General features: G+C 46.8%; 1 protein-coding gene across 4 annotated transcripts in view; it reads right to left on the bottom strand.

Moving 5' to 3' along the window:
* Positions 1 to 13,806, bottom strand: part of LOC105982004 (transmembrane protein 265) — a 53,962-nt gene extending 40,156 nt beyond the window's left edge. For all 4 annotated transcript variants that reach the window (XM_013011394.1, XM_013011397.1, XM_013011392.1 and 1 more), the window contains exons 1-6: positions 13,550 to 13,806; positions 11,607 to 11,680; positions 9,113 to 9,375; positions 8,630 to 8,881; positions 5,362 to 5,547; positions 4,532 to 4,672 (exon numbers count right to left, since the gene is read on the bottom strand). In XM_013011394.1, coding sequence (XP_012866848.1) covers positions 4,532 to 4,672; positions 5,362 to 5,547; positions 8,630 to 8,881; positions 9,113 to 9,166 — 633 coding nt within the window. In that variant the 5' untranslated portion in view covers positions 9,167 to 9,375; positions 11,607 to 11,680; positions 13,550 to 13,806. The remainder of the gene's footprint in view (positions 1 to 4,531; positions 4,673 to 5,361; positions 5,548 to 8,629; positions 8,882 to 9,112; positions 9,376 to 11,606; positions 11,681 to 13,549) is intronic.
* Positions 13,807 to 14,101: the final 295 nt, after the last annotated feature.

Raw genomic sequence — 14,101 nt, 5'->3', positions numbered from 1 at the left:
TCATAGATTTTCCTGCTCAGGCTGGCTCTGAACCATGATTCTCAGATCTCAGCATCCTGAGTAGCTAGGATTACACTGGCACCCAGCTATACAATTTTTTTCTCTAGTGTCATTTTTTTATTGAGTCTTTTTTTGTTTGTTTGCTTCAGGTACTTTTTTTTTTTTTTGGGTCCGGTCGTGGGGCCAGAACTCTGGGCCTGGGCACTGTCCCTCAGCTCTTCAGCTCAAGGCTAGAGCCACAGTTCCACTTCCGGCTTTTTTCTTTTTGCTTTATGTGGTGCTGAGGAAATCGAACCCAGGGCCTCAGGCTTGCAAGGCAAGTGCTCTACCACTGAGCCACCTTCCCAGCCTGCTTCAGGTACTTTTATGAAGTCAAAATAAAAGCCTCAACGAAACATAAAATTCTTATTAAAAAGCTTAGGGTCAGCCAGGCGCCAGTGCCTCACACATCTAACCCTTGCTACTCAAGAGGCTGAGCTCTGAGGATCGCGGTTCAAAGCCATCTGGGGCAGGAAAGTCCGTGAGACTCTTATCTCCAATTAACCACCAGAAAGTGGTGGTGTGGCTCAAGTGTTAAAGTGCTCACCTTGAGCAGAAGAGCTTAGAGATAATACCCAGGCCCAGAATTCAAGCCCCATGACTAAAAAAAAAAAGTTCAGGGGCTGGATCCTGATGGCTCACACCTGTAATCCTATTCAGGAGACTGAGATCTGAGGATCATGAAATTCTTATGTCCAATTAACCACTTAAAAACTGAAAGTGGTTGCTGTGCCTCAAAGTTGGTAGAGTGCTAGTCTTGAGTAGAAAAGTTCACAGACAGGGCCCTAAGTTCAAGCCCCACAATTAGGTAACTAGATAGAGAGAGAAAATGTCAATACTCCTAAAAGTAATCTACAGATTCAAGGAAATACTAATCAAAATCTCAATATCAATTCTTCATAGAAATAGGAAAAATCCAAAAAATTATATAGAAGCATTAAAAACCACAAGTAGCAAAAGCAATTCTGGGTAAAAAGAATAATGCTGGAAACATCACAATGATCAAACTTCAAATTATACTATATGGCCATAGTAACATAAAAACAGACCCAAATTCCAAATAAAACAGAAGACCTGGGAATAAAATTACACAACTGTATGATCTAATTTTCAACAAAAGAGCCAAAAACACACTGGAGGAAACAGTCTCTGCAACAAATGGTGCTGGAAAAACTACTTATCACCTGCAGGAGACTGAAAATTGACCCTTATGTGTCACTCTGCACAAAAACCAACTCCAAAAAATCAAAATACTCAGCCAGGTGCTGGTGGCTCACGCCTGTAATCCTAGCTACTCAGGAGGCTGAGATCTGAGGATCGCGGTTCAAAGCCAGCCCCGGGCAGGAGAGACTGTGAGACTCCTATCTCCAATAAACCACCAGAAAACCGGAAGTGGCGCTGTAGCTCAAGTGGTAGAGCGCTCGCTTTGAGCTCAAGAGCTGAGGGACAGCGCCCAGGCCCAGAGTTCAAGCCCCACAACCGACCAAAAAAAAAAAAAAAAAAAATCAAAATACTCAAAGTAAGACCGGAAACTTTATATCTAATACAAGAAAACAAGAAAAACCCTGGAAGTTATGGATTCAGGTAATTTTAACAGAACTCTAATTGCCCAGAAAATAAAAACAAGAATTGACAAATGACATAGTGTGCTTGTGGTTCACACCAATAACCCTAGCTACTCAGGAGGCTAAAATCTGATGATCATGGTACAAAGCCAGGCCGAGCAAGGAAAGTTCAAGCCCCACAACTGACCCCCACACACACAAAAAAAAAGAAAATACAGAATTAAATGTCAGTGATTCATGCTTGTTATCCTAGCTACTCTGGAGGCTGAGATTCGAGGATCATGATTTGAAGCCACTCTGGGCAGGTAAGTCTGAGAAACTATTTTATCTCCCATTTATCAGCAAAAGTCAGAAGTGGTAGAGAGCCAGGCTTAAAAGGAAAAGTATAGGGCTGGGAAAGTGGCTCAGTGGTAGAGTGCTTGCCTTGCATGCCTGAGGCCCTGGGTTCAATTCCTCAGCACCACATAAGCAGAAAAAGCCAAAAGTGGCACTGTGGCTCAAGTGGTAGAGCATTAGCCTTGAGCTGAAGAGCGAGGGACAGCACCTAGGCCCAGAGTTCAGGCCCCACAACTGACCAAAAAAAAAAGAAAAAAATGGAAAAGTATAGTAAAATTCTATCTTACCTGTCAGAATGGCAATCATCAAGAAAACAAACAATAAGCATTGGTGGCTCACTCCTGTAATCCTACCTATTCAGGAGGCTGAGATCTGAGGATTGTGGTTCAATGCCAGCCTGAACATCAAAGTCTAAGGGACTCATATCTCTGTTAGCCACCAAAATGCATGAAGGGTGGCAAAAAAACTTAGGAACAGCACCCAGGCCCTGCTGAGTTCAAGCCCCAGGAGCAGCAAACACGGGGGGGGGGGGGGGGGGGGGGGGGGAGGAAGAAAAGAGAAAAAAAAAAGAAGCCGGGCACTGGTGGATCACACTTATAATCCTAGCTACTCAGGAGACTGAGATCTGAGAATCATGGTTCAAAGCTAGCCAGTTCAAAGCCAGCCTGGGCAGGAAAGTCCATGAGACTTATCTCTAATAAACCACTCAGAAAACAGGAAGTGGCACTGTGGCGCAAGTGGTAGAGTCCTAGCCTTGAGCTGAAGAGCTGAGAGGCAGCGCCCAGGCCCAGAGTTCAAGCCTCACCACCGAACAAAAGAGAGAGAGAGAGAGAGAAAGAAAGAAGAAAACAAACGCTAGTGAGGATTCAGGGGGAAAAAAAGGAATTGTCATACATTACTGATGGGAATGTAAACTAGAGCAACCACTGTAGAAATCCATGTGGAAGGGGCTGGGAAGGTGGCTCAGTGGTAGGGCGCTTGCCTTGCATACCTGAGGCCCTGGTTGATTCCTCAGCACCACATAAGCAAAAAAAAAAAGCCGGAGTGGCGCTGTGGCTCAAGTGGTAGAGCGCTAGCCTTGAGCTGAAGAGCTGAGGGACAGCGCCCAGACCCAGAGTTCAGGCCCCACAACCAGACCCCCCTCCCCCCACAAAAAGAAATCCATGTGGAAGTTCTTCAAATGATAAAATTAGACCTTGCCTATGACACTATGACACTATCATACAACCATTGGGCATATATTTGAAGGAGTATAAATCAATGTTCATGTTTATTGCAACACTGTTCACAATAAATGATAAAATCAACTAAGGTATCCAACAACAGATAAATAAAGAAGACATGGTACATATATACCATGAAATATTACACAGTCATCAAGAAAAATGAAATCATGTAATCTGGAGGAAAATGGATGGAATTGGTGAGCATATGGACAGGGAACATATGAATAGCCATTTATCATGTTTACACTCATGTGTGGAAGCTAGACCTAAAAGAAACATGTTCATGGACATGTAATATGTATAAACCTACATAATATATACACATACACACATATATAAAGGACATGATTATAGGAGTATATAGGAAGATGAAGCAGAGAGGGGAAAAAAAGATGGGAGGGTAAACAGTAACAGTGCAAGTATCTATGTATTAAAACACCATAAAGGAACAGATTGCTTAGGCCAGGGGCCAGTGGATCACACCTGTACTCCTAGCTACTCAGGAGGTTGAGATCTGAGGAATGCTGTTCGAAATCAGCCTGGGCAGGAAAACCTGTGAACCTATTATCTCCACTAAAGTATCCAAACAAAGCTCAAATGGTACAATGCTAGCCTTTACCAATGTAAACTCTGATACCCAGGCCCTGAATACAAGCCCCAGGATTGGCACCAAAAAAACTAGATTGCTTACTAAGAAAGAAAAAAAAAGAAAAAATGCTGAGTGCCAGTGGCTCATGCCTATAATCCTAGCTACTCAGGAGGCTGAGATCTGAGGATGCCAGTTCAAAGCCAGCCCAGGCAGGTAAGTCCGTGAGACTCTTATCTCCAATTAACCACCAGAAAACCAGAAGTACCACTATGGCTCAAGTGGTAGAGTGCTCACCTTGAGCTGATGAGCTGAAGGACAGTGCCCAAGCCCAGAGTTCAAGGCCCAGGACAAAAAAAAAAGCAGGGCTGGGCCTGCCTTAGTAGTAGAGTGCTTGCCTAGCATGCATGAAGCCCTGGGTTCAATTCTTCAGTACCACATAAACAGAAAAAGCCAGAAGTGTGGCTGAAGTGGTAGAGTGCCAGCCTTGAGCAAAAAACAGCTCAGGGACAGTGCCAAAGCCCTGAGTTCAAGCCCCAGGACTGGCAAAAAAAAAAAAGGGAAAAGAGGTACTGGGCCTTAGATTTTTAAGTGTAAAGGTGGGAAAGGGTTACCAAGTATTTCCTTCTTCCTCAGCACTCAATACTAGAAAAGTCCAAAGCAATAATAGTTGCTTTAAGTTGTATATTCATACGTCAAGGAAAATTTTTGATCATTCCTACTAACATGCCAACCTACACGCCTAAGGCCACTACCCTCTCTCAATTTCTACTACTTACCTTCTCAACATTGCTCCAGAACTGCCGGACATCCTTGGCCATGGTGGAAGCAATTCTTCGAAGCTTGGCCTGCTCCTCCCTCCGAGCCCGTTCTTCTTTCTGCCGCTGTTCCTCGTGGTGCCTGATCACCATGCGTACCACCTATGGCAATAAAGACCAAACATAAAAACACTCAAAGCCACTGGGCACTGGTGGCTTATTCCTGTAATCCCAGCTACTCAGGAGGCTGAAATCTGAGGATCGCAGTTCAATCACCAAAAACAGCCAAAGGAAGTAGAACTGTGGCTCAAGTGGTAGAATGCTAGCCTTCTGCAAATTAAGCTCTTGGAACAATGTCCAAGACTGGCACAAAAGAAAAAACAAAAAAAAAAAACCAAACAACTGAAAAAGGCAAAGCTCCTTATCAACCACCCAACAAAAGGCAAAGAAATCAATCCAGGGAAGCCGGGGGTGCTGGTGGTTCATGCCTGTAATCCTAGCTTCTCAGGAGGCTGAGATCTGAGGATCATGGTTTGAAGCCACTCCTGGCAGTAAAGTCCACCAGACTTTTAGCTCCAATAAACTAATCAGAAAAAGCCGAAGTGGTGCTGTGGCTGAAGTGGTTGAGGAGTAGCCTTGAGCACAAAGAGGCTCAGGGACAGCGTCCATGCCCTGAATACCGACAAAGAAAAAAAAAACAATGAAGAGGAAAAAAAAATCAGGGATGTAGGAGCTTCCTCTTAGTGCTACAAGTAGCAAAAAGGACTACACTGTTCTGTTTGGTTTCTTTCCAAATAACCCAACTATCAAAGGAAAGCACACTTGAAAGGTTGACCCAGTTGAGTACATACCTTACGAGCCACACCCCGTTTCCATCGGCGCTCCTGAGCAAAGTCAGCAGAGAGCCACTGCATCTCCTCACACAGATAATCCCAGTGGCCTTTTGGCCGTGGAGGCTCTGGCACCTTAGGTAGCCTCTTCAGTGACCAGAATCCCTCCTTCCGAAGCTCAGCAATCCGAGTCTCAATTTCAGCTTCCTAAGAAGGGGCAGCTAGGTCAATCAACAGTTCCTGAAGCTGGGCACTGATGGCTCACACTTGTAATCTTAGCTACTTAGAGGCTGAGATCTATAGATCACAGTTTGAAACCAGTCCAAAAATAAAGTCTGTGAGACTCTTATTATAATTAACCACCAGAAAACCAGAAGTGGCACTGGGGCTCAAAGTTAGAGAGCTAGCCTTGAAAAAAAGCCCATGGACAGGCTAGGAAGGTGGCTCAATGGTAGAACGCTTGCCTTGCATGCATGAGGCCCTGGGTTCGATTCCTAAGCATATAAGCAGAAAAAAAAAAGCCGGAAGTGGCGTTGTGGCTCAAGTGGTAGAGTGCTAGCCTTGAGCTGAAGAGCTGACAGCGTCCAGAGTTCAAGCCCCATGACCGGACCCAAAAAAAAAGCCCATGGACAACACCCAGACCCTGAGTTCAAGACCCATAACTGATAGGGAAAAAAAAAAGTTCCTGGACATAAAAGCTGAATTCTTAAGCACTGAGAGGGCTGTTTCATGTTCTCCTCAGATGAAGGAAAAAGGACCAAAGAGATTAAAATCATTTCCCTGACAGAATGGAGCTAAGAACTGGGAATCAAAAACAGGTCTAAGAACTCCAGACACCAGATTTCATGCTTTTTCCATTATTCCACACAATATTTGTTTGTAACCCATGGACATGAGTGAGAAACATCTCTCAGAGAAGCAAAGAATACAAGTATCCTTTTTTTAAACTCTATATAAAAAGGCTCTTTAAAACAATAGAACTGTATTTCCTTGGAGTAATGTTTAAGCTGTATTAAGCTTATAAATTTGTTATAGAGTCTAATTTATACAATCATTTTTGCTTTCAAATATACTTTTAAGGTTGCTAGCTCTGTAGCTTCATGTTAGAACATTTGCCCAACACATATATGACCAGGTGTTTAATACCTACCACAGAACAGAAACAAAATAGACACCCCTACCCCTCCACCCCCACAAAAAAATGGTTGCCAACACTGCTTTTCATGCAAAAACTACTGAAAAGCTATACATGACAACAGTGGTTGGGTATAACAAAAAAATTACTAAATTTAAAAAAAGGCTGGGGGCACAGCTAAAGAGAAAAAGCTCCCACCAGTTGCCAGTGGTTCATGATTATAATCCTCAACTACTGAGAAGCCTGAGATCTGAGAATGCCAGTTTACATAGTCAGACAGCCCAGGCAAAAAAAAACTGGACAAAGTTCCAATTAACTAGCAAAAGCTAGAAGCAGAGATGTGGCTCAAGTGGTAGAGCATCAGTCTTGAATGAAAATGCAAAGCCAGAGTGTCAGCCAGAGCTAAGACTTGAGTTCAAGTCCCAGTACTGACTCAAAAAAATCAAACAAAAAAAGAGGGGCTGGGAAGGTGGCTCAGTGATAGAGTGCTTGCCTTGCATGCATGAGGCCCTGGGTTTGAGTCCTCAGCACCACATATGAAGTGGTAGAGCGCTAGTCTTGAGCTGAAGGACAGTGCCCAGGCCCAGAGTTCAAGCCCCATGGTGGGCAAAAAAAAAAAAAGAGGCACAGCCTCAAATTCAAACCCAAGGACTACAAATAATAGCAAAAACCTCAGCACAGGGCCAAATTGCTGATATACAACTATAATCCCAGCACTAGGGAGGCTGGGATAGAAGCATTACAAGTTTTAGACCTCCATCAAACTTGTAATTTGGAAAGGGAAAATCCCTCAAGATAAATGTTAAATTGGGGAAAATGATAGAGATGAGGCAAAGAATTAGCCTGATGATGGGAGGAAAAAATAAAGGAAGTCGCCGGGCGCTGGTGGCTCACGCCTGTAATCCTAGCTACTCAGGAGGCTGAATGACCTGAAGTTTCAAAATATTGCTAGGTATCATCCCAAAATTTTAAATGAATAGTACCAAGAATATGTATTTCTAATAAGCTTCCAGGTGATGCAGACACCCAGGGACTACCACACGTACCACTGGATAAACTTAAGAGGCAGCAGAATAGAAGTAAGTAGAAATTAGTAAATCTTAAGAGCATCAAAGTTTATAAAGTACTTTCATGTCTAATTTTTCCTTTAATTTTAACTTCATTATAGAGCTGTAGATAAGCACTTGCCAAACATGTGCTCTGATTTCAATCCCCAGTAAATCCCAGGAAGAAAAAAACATAAGCATGGTAACAGATTTTTTTATTTTTTCTTTAGTGTCAGTCCTGGGGCTTGAACTCAGGGCCTAGACAGTGTCCCTAAGCTTCGTCCGTGTATGTGTGTGTCGCGGGGCTTGAACTCAGGGCCTAGGTAGTGTTCCTTAGTTTCTCGTGTGTGTGTTTGTGTATGTGTGTTTGTGTGTGTCTCCCTCTCCCTCTCTCTCTCTCTGTGTTTGTGTGTGTCTCTCTCTCTCGGCTTGAACTCTGGGCCTGAGCGCTGTCCCTGAGCTCTTCAGCTCAAGGTGAACGCTCTACCACTTGGGCCACAGCGCCACTTCTGGTTTTCTGGTGGTTAACTGGAGATAAAAGTCTCATGGACTTTCCTGCCTGGACTGGGTTTAAACTGCAATCCTCAGATCTCAGTCTCCTGAGTAGCTAGGATTACAGGTGTGAGCCACCGGTGCCCAGCTTGTCCCTAAACTTTTGTGTTAAAGGCTAGTACTGTATTACATAAGTCATAGTAGAGCCACTTCATTTTTGGTGCTTAATTGGAGAATAAGAGTATCACAGGCTTTCCTGCCTGGATTGGCCTCAATCCAAAATCCTCAAATCTCAGGCTCCGAAGTAGGTAGGATTACAGGTATGAGCCACTGTGCCTACATCAGATATCTCTATCTTAAAAAATCTGGGCTGGGGATGTATCTCAGTAGCAAAGCACTTGCCTAGCATTTATGAGGCCCTGGGTTTGACAGAACAAAATAAATAAAAGAGAAAATGAATCTTAGAATTTAACCATACACTTAACAGGATAAAAGCTAAGATAGACCCTATACCCTAAATCCCACAAGAAACAGAGACATGTAAAATACCCATGGGACACGACTGAGTATTAAGAGATGACTCCCAAGAATCCTCACAGACTTTCCCAATACGTACATGCTTGGCTTGCTCTGCAATTTCTGCATGGCTCTTTTCCCACTTTGGGCCCTTATTAGCCAAGTCAGCAGCCTGGGGTAAGCTGAGCCCTTCCAGGGGCACTGTGGCACCATCTGAGGAGCCTGAAGGTCCATCCAAAGAAGAATCTTGAGCTATGTGCTGGGGAGAGATGCCACCTGCCCCACTAGAGGCTGGGGAACTAGATGAGGCAGGGGACACAGGATTGCTGCCTGTCATGCCGTCCGACACCATCTAGAAAAGAGGAAATGATGGAAAAAAATATCAATTAGCACATACTGTTTTATGTATATTATCCTATTCTAGTCCATTGAACAAGCTAAGATGTCTGACACACTACAGTTCTATCCATCTGAGTACCCAAGATTCTCTAGACAAAGAGGCTTAGTTAGGACCTGCAACTTCTGATTCAAAGCCAGCAACGCACAAAACAGAAATAGAATGGAACCATTCCCACTTTCAAACCTGTGTCTGTAGAATTGGGAGCTGAGGATGAGCAGGGGAGGGGCTGCTCTGCATGGTCCCACTCCCAGGCTCCTTGTTGGATGCCTGAAGAATAGCTGGGTTGTTATTACCACTGCTGCAGGCCGAGGGGCTGGCGTCCGGCTGCAGGGCATACTGGGAGCTGGCCTCATTCTGGGCCACCAGCCACCGGGACCCGCCTTCCAGGGCCCGGGGCCCACCAGGGCCTCCCAGCCTCTGTTCAGGTCCACCAGTCTCTGGAGCACCTAAAAGTAGGATAGAAATGAATTAAAGGAGATTGAAGTTGTTTGGCTTATTGTGGGTGCTTGTTTTTTGTTTGTTAATTTGTCAGTCTTGGGGATTGAACTCTGGCCCTGGGCACTGTACCTGAACTCTTCAGCTGAAGGCTAATACTCTACCACTTGAGCCACAGCACCACTTCTGGTTTTCTGAGTGGTTTATTGGAGATAAGAGTCTCACGACTTTCCTGCCTGGCTGGCTTTGAACCATAATCTTCAGATCTAAGCCTTCTTTTTTTTTGGGGGGGAGGGGTCCGGTCGTGGGGCCTAAACTCTGGGCCTGGGCGCTGTCCCTCAGCTCTTCAGCTCAAGGCTAGCGCTCTACCACTTGAGCCACAGAGCCACTTCCGGCTTTTTTCTTTTTGCTTATGTGGTGCTGAGGAATCGAACCCAGGGCCTCAAGCATGCAAGGCAAGCGCTCTACCACTGAGCCACCTTCCCAGCCCCCAGATCTCAGCCTTCTGACTAGCTAGGATTACAGGCTTGAGCCACCAGCACCTAGCATGTGGTTGTTTTTTGGTGCCAGTCCTAGGGCTTAAACTCAGGACATGGGTGCTGTCCTTGAGCTGTTTTGCTCAAGACTAGTACAAAAAAGGCTGAGTTCAAGCACCTGTAACAGCATTAACATATGTGCATGCACACACATATACAACCACATACACAATTAAAAAAAAAAAACGCAAGAAAACATTATGGTAAACACAGTAGTACTTGCTTAACTGGATATAATGGCATGCACATATAGCTATTTGGGAAGTTTCAGTGATGGAACTGAGCCTAGGAGTTGATCTCAGCCTAGGAAACAGAATGAAACCACATTTAAAAACAATAACACACCAACAGCCAGGCACCAGTGGCTCACGCCTGTAATCCTAGCTACTCAGGAGGCTGAGATCTGAGGACTGCAGTTCAAAGCCATCCAAAGCAGGAAGTCTGTAAGACTCTTATCTCCAATTAACCAGAAAACTGGAAGTAGTGCTGTGGCTCACCTAGAGCCGAAGAGCTGAGGGACAGCGCCCAGGCCCAGAGTTCAAGCCCCATGACCGACCATAAAAAAAAGACATTTCTAAAGCAGTAAGATCCTCTTTCCTAACTTGTGAACCAGGTACCTTTCAAAACATACAAAATGATTATACAGTTTCTCCCAAACACTGAAAATGAAAGTATGTAGAACAAATCATTGCTTGAAATGGGACTTAAACTCCAATATTATCTCTGTAAGTTCAAAAATGAGATTCAAAGAAAACAACTTAAGGCTAGGTAGTCTCATGGGTTTTTCTCAACCCATCCACAGTCCCAGTTTGTTATCAGTATCAAAAATCCCTAATAGCTGGGCTTGAGTGGCTCAAGCATGTAGTCCTAGCTACTCTGGAGGCTGAGATATGAGGATTACAGTGCCAAGTCAGCCCAGGTAGGAAATCCCATGAGATTTGACAATGAACTACCAAAACAAAAAACTGGAAATGGAGCTGAAGCTCAAGTGATTGAGCACTAGGATTGAGCAAAACAGCTCATGGAGCTGGGCAATGGTGGCTCACGCCTGTAATCCTAGCTACGGAAGAGGCTGAGATCTGAGGATTATGGTTCAAAGCCAGCCCAGGCAGGAAAGCCTGTGAGACTCTTACTTCTAATAACCCACCAGAAAACCACAAATAATGCTGTGGCTCAAGTGGTAGAGTGCTTGCCTTGAGGTGAAGAGCTCAGAGTCAGTGTCCAGGCCCAGGGTTCAAGCCCCATGACCAACAACAACAACAAAAAAAACAGTTCATGGATGGAGCCCAGGCCCTCAGTTCAAGCCCCAAGGCTAGAAAACAAAGACAAAACAAAATAAAAAGCCTCCACAGAAATTCACATGCAAGGGTCTGAGAAGGGGCTCAGTGGCAGAGTGCTTGCCTTGCATGCATGAGGCTCTGGGTTTGATTCCTCAGCACCACATAAGCAGAAAAAGCCGGAAGTGGGACTGAGGCTCAAGTGGTAGAGTGCTAGCCTTGAGCTGAAGAGCTGAGGGACAGTGTCCAGACCCAGAGTTCAGGCCCCACGACCAGAAAAAAAAAAAAGAAAGAAAGAAATTCACATGCAAATACTTCCATAGTTCTCAAGAGCAAAACCCCAGAAATATAGAACTGTGACTCCAGTCATTTCATACATTTTTTTCCCATTAGCATCAACATATAAAATGGTATCTAAACACTCCTCACCTGTGTGAGCTGAGACCACACCCCCTGTGAAAGTCTGCACTTCCACGGTGCCGCCGTAATGAGAAGGATCACACCTAAAACAAAATGGAAGAAAATCAGAATTGAGAAATAAACACACAGTAGTGCTCACCAGTAACTCATGCCTATAATCTTTTGTTACTCAAGAGGAGGCTGAGACCCAGAGGATCATGGTTCAACATATACAAGACTATCTCCTTAACAATAAAATTCTGGGCTGGAAGTGTGGGTCAAGAGTATCAGCTCTGAGCAAGATGGAAGACTTGAGCTTAAGTTTAAGCACCAGTACTAGAAAAAAAACACCTCATATTTGCCAATGTTCATCTAAGTTTATAATGTGCTCCAGATTCCTGAGATTTTTAAATATTTCCCAAATCAGCTGGCAACGTAGTAGGGAAGGCTCATGCTTCAAAAAAATAAAAGCAGGGCTGGGAAAGTGGCTTAGTGGTAGAGCGCTTGCCTTGCATGCCCGAGGCCCTGGGTTCGATTCCTCAGCACCACATAAGCAAAAAAAAAAAAGCCGGAAGTGGCGCTGTGGCTCAAGTGGTAGAGCGCTAGCCTTGAGCTGAAGAGCTGAGGGACAGTGCCCAGGCCCAGAGTTCAGGCCCCATGAACGGACCCAAAAATAAATAACTAAATAAATAAAAAATAAAAGCAAACTGTATTTTGTGAAAGGAGAATTCACTATTCTTCCTGTAATAGGAACAGCGAAGAAATGATGCATACATACAAGATCAAGTGTAAAAGACTAAGTGTAATAGAGTCCAATTGCAATGTGGACAAACTTAAACCAAAAATGTGCCATGTCCAGCAGCTCAAAAAAAGATGCTGGCTACCTGGTAGCTTGCTTTCCTCAACAATCAGGATACAAGAATGGAATTCCCGGGAATGCTCCTGGTTACAGGAGAATCTACCCAGGATTCATCTCAGAACCCTTTTAATCCTCTACCAGCTCCACAAGATATTTCCTGAAACCCAAGCCCTTCATCGAGAAATATTAAAGAGCTGGCAGATGCGAGGAAGGCCTCACAGCGAAGGACCATGCACCGGAAACAGGCAGGGTTAACCCACACAAGGCCCGGAAGCGTTTTCCCAGTGTTTAAGGAAATCCCTTAACCACGGTGCTGCCTAGATTCGCTCAACCTCCACAACAGATTCCTAGGACCCAAGGGAACCAGACTCCCAAGAAGCCTGAACTCTTGACCCACCCTTCACCGCAGTCTCCCCAACCCTCCGACTCGATGACCCGACGTGACCTCTAACCTCGGCCCAAGGTGCCACCAATCCTAAGAGTCCCGCCCTCTCCAGGACTCCCACCCCACCCAACGTGCGCGCCAGCCTGGGGGAGGGGCCTGCGCGTGCGCGGCTGGAGGCGGAGCAAGCCGGCGGCGCGCACGACCTGGGGGCTCCCGCCAGCACCCAGACCCACGCGCCCAAGAACCGCCGGACCAGGCAACCCCTCGTCCACGCACGCCAGGACCCCCCCACACACACGGCCAAAGGCTACGAGGAGAGAGGGCTCGTGCCAGGTCCAGTTGCCCAGACTGGACATGATGGGCGTGCGCCCCGACTACGCGTCCCACGCCCCCCTTCCTCTTCCCGCGCGCCCCTGAAGGGGACTGAGGTGGGCGGGCAAGAGCGCACCTGGGTCCGTCCTCAGGACTCGCTCGCTCAGGCACGCGTGCGCAGAAGGGCGCGCGGGGAGTGGAGACGCGCTGCGGTTCAGCGCCTGCCGGCTAGGCCGCTCAGCCTGTCTCTATGGGCGCGCGCCGACAGCCTCGCGCACCGGCCCCGGGCCCCGGCAGGAGGTGCGCGCGCAGCACCCCGGGAAGGTGGGAGGGAGGCGGCAGCGGGGATGCGCGCGCAGTTGCCGGCCGGGGGAGGGGCACTGTGGGGCGTCCGCCATCTTGTCTCCCTCTTCTTACCTGCGTCCTCGGGGGCGTGCGCACCACCCCCCTCCCGCCGAGGAGGGGGGAGGGCCCCCTCTTGACCGACGCCTTCACGGCCTTTTAAATTCCCCTGGGAACCGCGGCTACGGCCGCCGCTTTGCCTCCACTGTCTCCTCTCGCGGCGCGGAGACGCAGGCAGTGGGCTGAAGAAAAGGGAGCCCCTACTCCCAGCGAACTGCCGCCGCTGCTCCCGAGGCCTCACCAAAATGGCCGCCGCCGTCTCGGCCGCCACCACCACCAACCACAACCAGCACGGCTCGCTACCGCTACCGCCGGCGCGGCCGGTACTCTCGCGAGAGACAGTAACTGGAGGTTGGGGGCGGGGAGGCTCGCCTGTGAGCGTAGGGCGCTGTTCGGCGCGCAAGGCAAGCTGGGAGGTGTAGTACGCCCCCGGGCTCGGCGCGGTCCCGCACCAGCCATCTCAACCCCTGCGACTGAAGCAGTCTCGAGCTGCATTGCGGGTGCCACCGCCGCTTCCCTTTCTGTTTCTTTTTGTAGATCAGCCAGTGAAATGAAGAAAATTAGCAG

This window comes from Dipodomys ordii, unplaced genomic scaffold (assembly GCF_000151885.1).
Source record: "Dipodomys ordii isolate 6190 unplaced genomic scaffold, Dord_2.0 Scaffold14, whole genome shotgun sequence".
Classification (NCBI taxonomy): Eukaryota; Metazoa; Chordata; class Mammalia; order Rodentia; family Heteromyidae; genus Dipodomys; species Dipodomys ordii.
The sequence above is the reverse complement of the archived record's forward strand: the minus strand, read 5'-3'. Positions and strand labels throughout refer to the sequence as shown.